Source organism: Pyrus communis, chromosome 5, assembly GCF_041283825.1.
Source record: "Pyrus communis isolate YQ-2024b chromosome 5, ASM4128382v1, whole genome shotgun sequence".
Taxonomy (NCBI): Eukaryota; Viridiplantae; Streptophyta; class Magnoliopsida; order Rosales; family Rosaceae; genus Pyrus; species Pyrus communis.
In genome coordinates, this window is record NC_142569.1 from 6,814,396 (window position 1) to 6,828,679 (window position 14,284).

Sequence of the window (14,284 nt, forward strand, 5' to 3'; positions counted from 1 at the left end):
AGGAATTTTAACACTCCCCCGCACTTGAGACCCTATTTTATGGGTCACACGTGAAGTTCCATACATCGGCAACTAAGTAGAGCCAAACGGGAGCCAAGTCAAGGCAATGGGGACCGGAGCCAAGTCAAGGCAATGGGGACCCACCTATTTATGTGGCATCTCTTGGCCTACGTGGAGCCAAGTCAAGGCTCACCCATTTGCTCGAGGTCAAATGGGACCCAACCGTTCACGTGGTAGTACGGGCCCTTCCCCTGGCTCTGATACCATATTAAGTTTCAGGTAGATGGGCCATGGGCCCACTCCAACAACATCGATATTGTCCCTACTTGGCCACCTACTTAATCCATCAGGTGTGAGGTTTTAATACAAAATGCATTGGTGTTAGTTAAAGTGGGGTAATTCTATTTAAATGGCTTGTTCTCAAATCTTCTGGCCGATATGGGACAGATGAACTTTAACATGTAACTGTGCCACATCTTTTATCTCCTATAGTCATACAAGTTAATTTCTTAAAGCTTTGAAAAAGCATAATGCAGATTGTTTAAATTCATATTATACATGGAAATTAGACACACAATATTATGCAATTTTTTCCCATGCACTCTATCGTACATATAAAATCAACTCAATATAGGAGAGAAGTTAACCACAATATTTAATATAAAATTATATATAATATGATTGCATAGTGTATGTCACGTGGTGAAAATCGAAGTGGGGATTGAGCATTTTTCACGTATCATTTATGAGGTACAGATGTGAGAGAGAGAGAGAAGAGAGTACTGATCAGTTAGCAGTAGTACTGCATAAACACAGAGAGAGACAAGTCCTTCCCAAAAGACTGGTCAAAGGCGACCAGTCAATGATCCCTGTGAGGGGGTAGACTAGAGAGAGAGAGGAAGGATGCCCTTTGGACATTGCAGTGCAATTACCAATATACCATCCATCGATCCTTCATCTGTCATATTTTGTTGGTATTATTGGTGGTTGAATCAAAGGAGGAGATGTTTCTTTTCATGTCTTTCTCCTCCTGTCCTCTGTGCGTGTGTGACTGAAGATAGAAAAGAGAGGGTTGTTCTTCGGGGTGTTGGTGCAAGCTCCAAAAGTAAGATTTCAGGTGTGTGTGTGTGTGTCTGTGGTGTGAGACCCACGGCGGAGACGGCAGCGGCAGTGGTTGTTATTAGCTTATTATTGTCTAATGAATAATATTATAAAGATTAAATTTAAAAATTAAATTTGTATTACCAATAAAAATAAACACGTTTATTAATGTTTAGATAATAAATTAGTTATCAACTTTTATTTTCTTTAATTTTAAAAATTTTATCTTTAAATTTAATCATTTATCGTTATCTTTGGCTAATTGGCAGTCCTACCTCTCTGTGTGCCTCTGAGTCTCTGACAAAAGGAGTGTACTAAAAGTTCAACTTTTTTGCCTTGGAGAGCATCCCATTCACAGCCACAGGAAGGAGCTAGCTAACCTCCTCGATTATATTGTGTTTCTTTTCAGCCTTTTCACCTTTTCATATAAAAACACCTACATTAATTTACAGTACCATTTCTTTTTCAAGTCAACTTTTTCCTAATTATATATTGCTAGAGCTTTATTCCTTCTCCAATATTGTTAGTATGGAGAAATTAAATATGAGCTCTGGCCAGTCTGGTACTACGATATGTTTCATGGTTTCGTATGCATGATTTGCACATTTGATCGAGTTTATATCAACGCATTTCTTCTGATTTTCAAAAACGTGTTATTTCTACCATCATCATTATCATATTATTAACTGTCATCACCTTTTAACCATGATCATCATTATCTCTATCGTCTCACTACTGCAACCACCATCATTGTCATTGTCACCGCTACCACATCCCATCTTGCTCCCATCACCATCTTCACATTCTTCACCCCCATTGCCCTCGTCAGGGCCACCACCACCTCCACCATCTCCACCACCTTACCCTCACTACTACCATTGCTACAACCACCATATCTACCAAAATTACTCTCATCTCAACCAACATCTTTACCAACATCTTTACTATCAAACAAGAATTTTGAAAATACATTCTCAAATATAGGTACCAAACGTGTTTTCAAGCCTTTCATTATTAAAAATCACTCTTATTAAACTACCAAATACATTCTCAAATCATAAAAATGTAAAATTCTATTTGTTGTTTCCGTTTATAAAACAATTTTAAAATATCGTTATGCAAAACATTACCGGACGGGGCCTGAGTTCTCAACGCCTAATTCATACACGTCGCATGCCTTTTTAAGTAAGTCATATCACCTATTGAAAAAACTCTATTCCTCTCTGAATTCCATAGACTTCACCCCTACGTTCCTTGACTCTTCATTCTTATTGTTTTATAGGCACCCTCTGATATACATTAAGGAAAGAAAAATAGTTTGAATAAGAATACAGAAAGTTGAAGAGGAAGATTCCAGACCATTAAAATAATTCAACTCTTAACATCAAAACTTTATATGATGTTTTTTTTTTTTTAACAAACGATATTATTTATACTAAAACGGAGAGAGGTGAGCTAAGCCTTATAATGGGCTAGCAATAACGTGGTTCAAATTCACCTTTGGCGAGAATCGAACCTAAGACCTCTCACTTACAAATGAAGAGAAATATCAGTAGACCGTAGTACTAAATAACAACTTTACACAATTGTTTAAGATACAGGCCGGTCCATGAATTTGTTGGGCCTAAACTTGTAGTCCAAGCCCGTCCAAGGAACCCATTATCTTAAACAAAAGGGTATATTATCAATTTCCCCCCTGAACTTGTGACCATTAGCCAATTTCTCCCCTCAACTTTAATTTTGACCAATTTCCTCCCCTGAACTCTCATGATTAGTCAATTTCCCCCCTCAACTTTAATTTAGCCAATTTCCCCCCTCAACTCTTATAATTTGTCAATTTGCACCCTACTGTTAAATTTTTAATTTGATCATAATTAAACAAGTGTGTGTAAGAAACTAAATAAGATGTATGTTAATCATGTTCCTATATCTTTATCCTATTACAAATAGATTAAAATTTAGAATTTTACAATTTATCATAGATAGTATTATTAGTCATAATAAATCAGTATGGAGTAATTTTATTTGATTTTTGACTATACAAAATTGATAACAAAAAGGATTGATGTGTAAATTTTTGTATGTGAATACAATTTTCTTTATAAAAGTGAAAGCTAAGTTCAAGTAAATTGCGGAGAATCGAGCTTTAGTAAAAAAATGGTTAGTCTATTCATAATTTTCGACTCCTTATTAAGAATAACCCATTTTATTGAAATAAGTTTGATCCATGAGTTTAGGATTATTATTTCTTCTTCTACATGCTTTAAACCCGATTCATAACTTTTTCTTATAATCAACCCATGTCACATACTAATTGTATTATGTTTTTGTACATTTTACCCTATATTATGCAGGTGAGTTTATGTTAATTTTAGTACTTTGTTGGAAGCTATTAGAAAGATTGAAAATTAAGAAAAGAATAGATGGAAAATTAAAAAAAAAAAAAAAAATTAACAGTAGGGTGCAAATTGACTAATTTTGAGAGTTGAGGGGGGAAATTGGCCAAATTAAAGTTCAGGGGGGAATTGACTAATTATGAGAGTTGAGAGGGGAAATTGGCCAAAATTAAAGTTTAGGGGGGAAATTGGCCAATGATCACAAGTTCAGGGGAGAAATTGATAATATACCCTAAACAAAATGTGCCCAAGTGGAAGCTGAGCAGACAGGCTGGTCGCCCTGGTTGGACCGGAAAGATGAAAGAAGATTATTTCGTCTCTTACGCTTTGCCACGCGGAATTTTTCGTAAAATACATTTGCTTCAGTAGAGGTCTTCGTATTCGAGGAGAGAGAGAGAGAGAGAGAGAGAGAGGGTTGTTGGTATACTTGGCTTGGCTTTTAGGATCCTTTCTCGATTTGCCTTCTTCTTCTTCTGCTTCTGCTTCTGCTTCTGCTTGCATCAGACCCCATCTTTCCTTCTTCGTCAACGTCTGCGTTCTTCTGCTCCAGATTCAATTCTTTTGATCTCCAATTTTCAATCCATCGCACTCATGGCCACCACTGGGAACAAGAACATCAATGCCAAATTGGTATGTGTTTCTGCTTCTGAAAAAAGCCCTTTTCTTGAGCTTGCTTTCTGTTCAATTTCGTCAAACTTTGCGATTCTGATTGGTCTTTGATGCTGTCCTGTACTGGGTCCCTGTAATTTCAATTGGGTTTTAGGAAATTTTGTGAATTTGATCGGGTTTTGTGTGATTCAATGATAATTATGATGTGGGTTTGGTTTGTTTTTCGGAGAATTTGTTGTGATGATCAATTACTGCTGTAGTTTCTGGATATTCTGATTTGGGTCTTATTTGATTTTCAGCTGTGATAATTTTCAGTCGATTGCGTATTTTTAGGCCAGTTCATATTGGGGTTTATGTTTTGTTATTTGTTGATTTGATTGCTTTAATTAACATAAAGGATGTGGATTTACAATTTTTTTATTTTTGCTTTTAAACCCTGGAAATGGAAGTCAAACAAATACAATATCTTTGAACACGGAGATTTTGATTTTGTTTTTCGTATTTGAATTCCGACTGCAATGAGAAAAATGGGACTGAAAGCTTATTAGGATTTCTAGTTGTTTCGACCAGAAGTTTTACTCTTTTGTGGTGTTGTTTATCTCGGTCTAGCTCTGATATTTTGAGGGTCTCCGAGAATACAACATACTCTGACTTAGGTCTCATAGCTTTCTTGATATATGATATCATGTAAGTAAATGCCTGAATGCTAAATTTTAACCAAGACCATACTCACAAGCAAAATACAAATACAAAAGCCCATGTTACAATGAAGGTTGTGATTTATCGAAAGATGTTCCGTTAACACAGGAATTATGGATATGTAGGCATATGTATTTTAGCATTATGTGGTGAATAGGTTTATTTTTGCTTAAATTATTTTTCTTTGGGTATTGCATGTCGTGATCACCACAGTGATGTTTGATATTCTTCTTCAGGTGCTTCTTGGGGATGTTGGAGCTGGGAAATCAAGTCTGGTGTTGCGCTTTGTAAAAGGACAATTCGTTGAATTTCAGGTTTGTTCTATATCTTTCAAAGGAAGCATTTTCTTTTTTTTTATCCATACCTTTACTTTTATAGTATGTTATTACAGGAATCAACAATAGGTGCTGCCTTCTTCTCACAAACATTGGCTGTAAATGACGCAACCGTAAAATTTGAGATTTGGGATACAGCAGGTCAAGAGAGGTACCATAGTTTGGCACCAATGTATTACAGAGGAGCTGCTGCTGCAATTATCGTGTATGATTTAACAAATCAAGTGAGTATATTCTGACAGCCCATTTTTTACATTGTTTGAAATTTTAGATTTTTATGAAATTTATTTCTTTGTTGGTGGCGGATTTGCATTCATTCACTAGAGTTGAAGGATCTTTAGTCTTCACTAGTTGAAGTTTGTTTTCTCTTTGACAGCTTTTCATTTATTACCAGCTGCCACCTAGTTACCCATATCGAATACATCTTAAACAGAAGTTTTAACTTTCCTTCTCTTGTAGGCTTCATTTGAGCGAGCAAAAAAATGGGTTCTTGAACTCAAGTCACAAGGTTAGTAACTTATGTATGCTAAATTTTGGTACTGGCTTCCTTGGTTTTGTCTATGTGACTTTAATTTTTAATAATTTTATTTATTCCCGTATGACAAGGTAACCCAAACATGGTTATGGCACTAGCTGGTAATAAAGCGGATCTGGTAGAGGCCAGGAAAGTGGCAGCAGAGGTAATTCATTATTTTGTGCTTTCCTTTTTTTTTTATTTTTTTTTATACATTGGTTGAACTTTATATCGCTTGATTTTTCCGTCCAAAGCCTTCGTTTTTGAAAAATGAAATAGCTTTTCAAGATTATTTGAATTTGAAATTTAAAGAACAAATGAATATATTCTGGAAATCCTTCGTTCTTCGTATATAAAATATGCTTATATTACCTTTGGTCAACATATTACAGTTCCATTCTTATAGCAATATCTTCCAGTTCTCTATTCTGCACTTATCATATGATATAGTTAACTACAAGCTGTCTTTTTCTGTCTCCTTTCCTTTTTCCAACAACAATCACCACCACTCCTTATCCCACTAAGTGGGGTTGGCTGTAGGAATCCTAGAAAGTTGGAAGCAAGGGTCCCCTCTTTCCGATGTTGATTTTTAGTTTTGAAAGTTTGAAGCAACAAACCTATTTCCGTACACTTCTGTGGACTGTAGTCCATGTAATCCAGGTTGTGTTTCCCAATTTGCGGTACTGGACTCCATTTTTCCCAAACTAGTGTTTCAGACGTATGACAATATGTGGGAAGAAGATATAAATAAAGTGAAACTGATGTTTATATTTGTTCCTTCGAAGAGGTCACTTTTTGAGAAAATGAACAAACCGAAGAAACTGTATAATAAAGTATGGCGATTAGGGGAGCTAACTTGACTAGAATCTGTTTGTCATAACTTACATATTCATTCATTCTATGTTCTGCTCTATAACTGCTGCTGTTGCAGGATGCACAATCATATGCTCAAGAGAATGGCCTTTTCTTCCTGGAAACCTCTGCAAAAACTGCAGACAATGTCAATGACATTTTCTACGAGATAGGTACTTTTATGGGGTCTTAGCGTGTACCCCTTTCAGCGCAATGAATTTACTGTTAAAAATGGATTTACGCAAGTCTTTTTGCTTGTTTGGTTTATGTTATAATGTAATTTAGTGATCTGATTATGGTTTCCGTCTGTTTTTGGGGTAACAGCAAAGAGATTACCTCGAGTGCAGCCTGTGCAGAACCCTGCAGGAATGGTTCTCATGGACAGACCTTCTGAAAGGGTGGCAGGCTCGTCCTGTTGCTCATAGAGCTTCTGTGGTGCTTTCGGTCACTGCCTGCTTGGTATTTCCATAATAGTTTGCGTAACTGACAGTGGAAAATGATGAATCAGCTACTGAGTTACCCATGTATGTGTACATTTATTCAGATTTGTATATGGATGTTTTTGTTTAGTTACATTGAACAAAGTGTGAGAAGCATATGGAGATTGGTCTTTTCATGTAATGAAATGGTTACTCTCAGTTTGAAATTACTCAGGTTTGGTAGCGAATAATAAGAATGCCGATTCCTTAAAATTTTAGCGAAAACTATAAGCTCGGTCCTCGTTTCCAGACATGGTGCAAGATTTCTGAAGTGCTAGGATGGTGTCAATTTTCAGCAACCACGCATGGTATGCTGTATAATTCACTTGAAAATTCTATTGCGGTTTAATGAAGCAATCCTTCCATGTTGCCAAGCATTTGTCGGGAAGAGGTACGCTGTAAAAATTTGGTTCGCGTGTGGGACTCGCATACAGGGAAGTTGTGTACTATCTTCCCCAGTCTGCGACGGAAAGCACATCCTTTATTTAACCTTTTCTTTTGCAAGATATTCTAAAATGGTTTGAATCTACGGAGAGAAGGATTCAAACTTGAGTACGGAGAGAAGAATTCAAATTTGAGTGCCATGGTACGGTTTCAACGGTTCTCTTTTCAATATAATAGAGAGATCTTTTCTCAGTTAGAACTTCTATCAATGTTGTGAAAGAACCTTCTCTTCTTGTCCAACTTGCCTAATCAACATTTGCATCTTTTATTCGACCATTTGCAGGCCAAAAGCCAAGTCTAATCACACCATGCTTAATGCTCTATTTTGTTCCTAATTACTTCAAATTCGTTCATTTCCTTACACAATGTGAAAAAATATGTTTTTCGTGTATTGCTTATTGAAATGGCTTCTCAAAACAGCATAAACTTTTCCCAGATTTTAATTCTATTATTTGTAGAACATAATAGCATAGCCACCAACATGCTTACAATTTTGAGTACATTGATATTTTTACACTAAGGGGAGGGGGTAAAGCCACACAATAGACAACCTAATTTGGTATCGAATTCGCTATCCACGAGATTCGAACCCAAGATCTCTCACTTGCAAGTGAAGAGGAATATCACTAGACTGTAGTACGGAGTGGCACCAATATGCTTACAATTAAATATCTTTGAAGCAGCAAAGGGTGCTTTACAGCAGTTGCGAGAAGTAATAATGTTTATGCACCATGGGACGGGTTCAATCCCCCTCCCTCTTAACATTTAACAATTTAACACACTAAAGCTTATCATTCATAAAAATAAAATAAAAAATCTTCAAAATTGTAAATGACGCTTTATTGCAGTAGTGGAAAATAATCATGTATATGTATCCTTGTGCAGGTTCAATCCCAACCAACTAACTAAATATCTTCGAAGCCTTGAGAAAATTTACATAATTATCTTCGAAGCCAGAGATTCCTTGATTTTCTGTGGCCACATAAACTAAATTTCACCCATCGGTTATAGAGAATACTGCTAATTAATGTTACTCCACTTCAAGTTGTTCCCTTGTTACCAAGCAATTGGAATATAACCAGCTCATTTTCTTGACCAATCTAAAGGGCAAATATATGGAAGGATCAATTTAACAAGGATTTGCAGATGCACTCTACTCTTTACATTCAAGTTCGAATTTCTCTTCTTAAATTATCTTGTAAGAAAATAAATTTAATAATAATTTAAAAAGTACCACAATCTATTTTTTTTTTTTTTTAACAACTTGGAAATAAATTACAATGAAGAAATCGACGGATCTTAAAACCATACATGTCAAATTTAACCTTAGAAAGGACAGAAGTAGAAAAATTATCCAACAGATACAAGATTGAGAATAATAATGACCAAAAGCACCAAATCCGTAACAATCTGGCTAGTTTAATTGATCTTCAAACAAAAGGAAGTATTAAAGAAATACATTATGCAAATATCAAAACTGCCAAGCCCTGATTTATTTTGTCTGCTGCAAAGCACAACTGCATAACAGCAAGAAGCACCATACCATCAACTCCCACACAGCATGGGGTTGCTTATTTTTTGTGAAGTCCTTGAGAGGCTGCAGCAGAAGCACAATCCATTGGCTGAAACCCAATTCTCTCTTTCTCCAAGTCATACACAACCTCCACATTTTGTTGTTGGAAGCTCCCAAACACCCCAGCTGGTCCATAATCTCCATCATCCATTACTTGGAACAACAAGCATTTCACCACACTGGAGTTTGCTGGAGCTCCCATGGCATAGAAGTGATTTCCTTGGGGCAAAACAAGAGTCACATTATTCAAGAAATGGAAAGTGATTGGAGGAAGGAGTAGGTCATCCTGGTCTATGAGAGTATTATTCATTGTGTGTGGGACTAAATAACAAAGATCAAAAGAGGTCTTTGTCTCCATTTCCTTGGCTCTAGGATACCAAATCACCGACTCGATAACAGAGAGAAGGTTGGAGTAAAATGGCTCAGGCAAATGAGTGTAAGTGGTTCCTGAGTCAATGAGCATGCCCCCATTGCCTTGCTAATCAAACTCTCTCAAGCTTGAGGGCACTTGTTTAACTGTACTAGTATTACCTATTGTGATTGCCTCTAGACCAATGTAGTAGTTGCTAGGGTACATGGGACTCTTCAACATTGGAGTGAATTGCAAGTTTTCTTTTGAAGCAATAGCAACATCTCCTATGACTAGAGGACTTGAAATATTAGGGTTGTTTGCATACTTGAAGGCCAAGAAGCAATGAGAGAAGCCCTTCTGTAGAAACCCTAATTGGAATGGGAAGGAAAGTGCTCCCCTACCAAACCCTGCAATCCCAATAGGCTCTCTATAACTAGCCCAAATGCACCCAAAACAAAACTTTGGAATTTCCCTAGTGACGACATTATTAGGGGTGCTACTAATTCCATGAACCCTTAATGTGTCTCTGCTAAGTGCCCCTTGGACAACCCCCCCTGCGCCATAAGTGTAAGCAAATGAAGGGCATGGTCTAGGACATGTGCCTTTAAGAAGGGTAGCAAGTGAACATCCGACTATGGTGCACGGATCGATGGAGTTATCCGAGCTATGGATGTCAATGCAAAATGAGCTACCACAAAGGTCTCTAAGAGATGAAGAAGAAGCTGAAGGAGAGAAAATGGCCATTAGTTTGTTGTTCCTATAGTCATCACAATCCATGCAAACAAAAGAAAGATTGCCACAAGGAACCCAAGTTAGGTCACTCCCAGTATCCATATATACTTCGATGACTTGTGGGGGAGTCCCTAAACTAAGAGGTATCAGATACCCATCTCTCACTTCCCTCAGTGGCTCGATCATGTCTGACACTTGTGATGGCATCTTTTTCCAGTAAGAAGATGCTTTCGGACTTGGGAGGGAAACCCGAGAATGTGTTAGTCCAAGCACCAGGGAAGTAGAAATGGAGCGATGGCTGGCTAGGGTTTGGGTGAAATTCAAGAATGTTGCTATGGCTAGAAGGAAAAGGAGGGTGGTATTGGTGAAGGGTGTTTCCATTGGGATCAATAGGTATAGAGACAAGTGAACTCCATAGCATGCATAATACCTATATATAGAGGCCATTGAATGAGTTAAAAGGTAGATTAACCATCTGATGCATCGGGGTTTATTATATGGGGTAACAGATGTTTATGATCGAGAGGTTCTGAATTAATATTGCGAGTGTTTGCTACAACTACGCAGGCACATGAAGGGATGTATAGCATGCATGCATGCTCTGATAATTCACACCCGCACACAAACGTAAACACTTGCACACCACACACACACACCAGAAATCATTAAAATACTGCCATGCTTTATATATTATACAATTTTTGGTTAAGTAAATTCGAACACCCGATGAGACGATGATAATTAATATTTCATTGGGTTGTAATTTCTTTGCGGTTGCCAAAATGTGAACTTTTATTAAAAATAAGGGTTCTTTAAATATAAGCTCATGCAATATTTATTTTCTTGACAAAAACCTATCTCATTTTAAAGATCTAAATAAAACTTAAATTTAAAGTAAACTGCCATGTAAACAAATAAATACCTATTATTTTCAAACTATTTACAATTATGCTACAACACTCTAATTATGTTAATGAATTTAGTTATCCACCATAATTGTGGGAAATAAGTGCCTTATTATTATAAAATTATCTACTTTATACTTCTCTTACCATCATATGTTTCATTTCTTTTATTTGTTTGACGATCATTGTATGTAAATTATTTTGCATGTATATATTAGGCATATTTTGTTAAAATTATATTTATGCATGCAAATAATTTATCTATATTTTTATGTAAAATAATATGTAATTAATTAATTTTGAATCAATTGGCTAAAAACATTTATTTATTTTGTAGGTAAATTATTTTTCATGTGATATTACATATATACTAGCCATATTTTGTTATTATTATATAGAGTGTGCAATCAATCGACATTCTTTATTTTGCATGTAGGTAAATTGTTTTATATTTTTTTTTTGCAAAACATTGGTATTTAATTAATTTTGAATAAAAAATATTTATTTATTTTGTAGGTAAATTATTTTGCATGTATCATTACATAATTCACTAGGAACTTATATTGTTATTATATATATGTTGTGCAAAATAATTCACCTATGTTATATTTAAAATATTAATAATTTTGAATAAAATAATTTTTTATATTTGTAGGATATACTAATTTACCTGTTAGTATCATATGAAAACATCTATATAAGGAACATTGGTATCATGTAAATTTTTGTTATTAAATTTTTTTCCAAATCACCATAAGGTATTTGAAGACATTTAATTGAATGAAATAATGTAAAATAAATGTAGATAATAAGTGAGAGACCGAAAGTAAGTGTTATTAGAGAAATTTACCATGATGGATTTTAATTAAAGAAAATTGAATTCCAAAGGGTGTACTCATATTTGTTGCAAAAATAATTGGTAACAAAGTTCATAAACCGCCCAGCAGAGTAATCACAGTTCTGTGCTCATGCATCATGATAAACTCCGCTAGATAGTGGCACTCACGATCATGTCCTGCAAATAGGGTAAGCTTCAAAAACTCGGATTTTATGGGTATATTAACACTATTGAAAACAAGGAATATAGAATTTGGAGCACGCCAGACATGGAACCTTCTCAGCTGGAGATGACGCAACATCCTCAAATCACAGGATAATACTGACGAGGACCGATCAACTCTTGCTTGCCATTTCCGTAATCTCACATGGTTTGACTACCATTTGAGGAAGATTACTTGTATAAGTGTACTAATACAATTGTATCTGTACTTGCTTAGGACATAATGACCTGCCACTAAACCTTAAACCCTAGCTGTAACTGTACTTTACTTCATAATTTAACGGATTATAAGTATCTACTTTCACCATCTTTTCTGCAATTAAGTGCTGAAATTGGCTGCTGGTCGATTGAATCTTAGGTACTTGCACTTTTTAATTGTTTAATTGCTTGATATATGGTTCTATTTAACTTTTGGTGAATTAATTATAAAAAGTAACGCATTATATTATCAGCTTCAAAAAGTTTTTTGTCACATTAGCTTTCGCCAAACTAATTCAGTTATGAATCTATGATCTGCCCTGTGCGGCTACACTACTCACTCAACACTATGGATACCTGTGTTTGGTGGTTCAGTTTTATTAAGCACGTTAGTGTGTGTGTGTGTTTATTTTTTCTTCTTCTGTCGTATCATATACATCTGTGATTTCTACCTTCCTCTTGTTCCATGTAAACGGTTATCACTTGCTAATTTGTTATGCATCCAGTCCTTCCTTGAGGTTGATTTATAAACAACCATATCGAACGGATTTTGGTAAGGTAAATTTTATTTGAACCCATGTAACATCTTTCTACACCCAATTTACTATTTTCACCCATATTGTTTTTTATTAAAGAATTAATCTCTCTTTAAATCCAAATTTATTACCTAAACTACTCTCTCAAACCCAATTCAAAATGTTAAGTTATCTTTACACCCATTCCCTTCATAAAATAACATCTGTAATTGATTTTTTTTTTTTTTTTTTAAAAAGGCGTCCTTGCCCCACCCCCTCTTCCCACTAGCATTTTCGTGGATACTTTTTTTTTTTTTTTTTTTTTTTTTTCTGCTACCAAACTCAGACATTTGCCTTTTGTCTTTCTACTGATGTGCATAAGCAACAAATCAAACAATTCATCCCCTTATATTTATCAACAAGCAAGGAAGTTTATAATCTAAGAACATTGGTAAGAAGTTTTCCTTAGAATTTTTCAATTACAGAAAGTTTAACAAACCATTCGGAATTGATGACAAAAATTAAAACCCAAATACTCATCTTCTAAACTTAAAAAAAAAAAAAAAAAAAAAAAAATGCTGTTGAGCGTACCAGAAAAAAACTGGTTATGCAAAGTGTTGAGATATTTAACTTGTGCACTAGAAAGTAGATAATATGAGCCCGATTGATTGATAGGTAGTAGCTTTTCTGTTTTATATAGTGGGAAAAACAGTACATGGATGCTCATGCAATCCATCTTGTAAAACAACGGACAATTGGTTGAAGATCTCAACCATAGAATACAAGTTGGATAGATAAATTGGAAGAATGCATTAGGTATATTGTGCGATCCTCTTATGCTCAAGGGAGAATTTTATAAGACGGCACTAAGGCTAGCAATGCTTTATGGCACAAAATGTTGCGGGTCAAGCATCAGCACGTGCAAAAAATGAGTGTAACGGAGATGAGAATATTTCGTTGGATATGTGGGCACACTAGAAAAGATAGGATTAAGAATGAGGATGTCTGGGGTAAAGCAGGAGTGCCTTCAATTGAAAATAAGATGATAGAAAATCAATTAAGGTGGTTTGAATATGTGAACTGAAGACCTACAGATGCTCTGGTTAGAAAATACGATTGTGAGATAAAGGCTCAGTGCAAAAGGGGTAGAGAAAGACCTAGGAAGACTGAGAAAGAAACTTTAAGAAAAGACAGAGTACTTGAAGCTAAAGGAAGACTTATCACAAAACAAAGCGTAATAACGTTCTAAAATTCATACAGCCGATCATACTTAATAAAATAAGACTTTGTTGTTGTACGCTTTTCCAATGCATCGCATGCGCAGACTAGGATGACCCTCAATATTTTTCCTACTTTTGTCTTCAATTCATAGTAAATCACCAAATGATAGCCAAATCAAAAATAAAGAACACACTTCCATTTTTTTTTTTTCGTACTCTCCATTTGTTTGTCCCTTAACTCTCATTTGATTTACTTTCCCATGAGAAAAATGCTTCGGGTCCTTGTACCCACTAACTTTT

General features: G+C 35.5%; 1 protein-coding gene and 1 pseudogene across 1 annotated transcript; one reads left to right on the plus strand and one right to left on the minus strand.

Moving 5' to 3' along the window:
* Window positions 1-3,757: 3,757 nt before the first annotated feature.
* Window positions 3,758-7,155, plus strand: LOC137726111 (ras-related protein RABF2b). The gene is made up of 7 exons (XM_068464981.2): window positions 3,758-4,127; window positions 5,042-5,119; window positions 5,197-5,364; window positions 5,600-5,648; window positions 5,747-5,820; window positions 6,586-6,679; window positions 6,831-7,155. The coding sequence occupies exons 1-7, from the start codon at window positions 4,089-4,091 to the stop codon at window positions 6,929-6,931; spliced, it is 603 nt and encodes a 200-aa protein (XP_068321082.1). The 5' UTR covers window positions 3,758-4,088; the 3' UTR covers window positions 6,932-7,155.
* A 1,578-nt stretch (window positions 7,156-8,733) lies between these two features.
* Window positions 8,734-10,467, minus strand: LOC137724568 (putative aspartyl protease At4g16563; annotated as a pseudogene).
* Between the last annotated feature and the right edge of the window lie 3,817 nt (window positions 10,468-14,284).

Bases quoted from the DNA above. Each gene is read 5' to 3' on its own strand.
- LOC137726111 (XM_068464981.2), top strand. From the start codon at position 4,089: ATGGCCACCACTGGGAACAAGAACATCAATGCCAAATTG. The intron at 5,649-5,746 runs GTTAGTAACTTA...CCGTATGACAAG, and splicing joins TCTTGAACTCAAGTCACAAG to GTAACCCAAACATGGTTATG. The intron at 5,821-6,585 runs GTAATTCATTAT...CTGCTGTTGCAG, and splicing joins CCAGGAAAGTGGCAGCAGAG to GATGCACAATCATATGCTCA.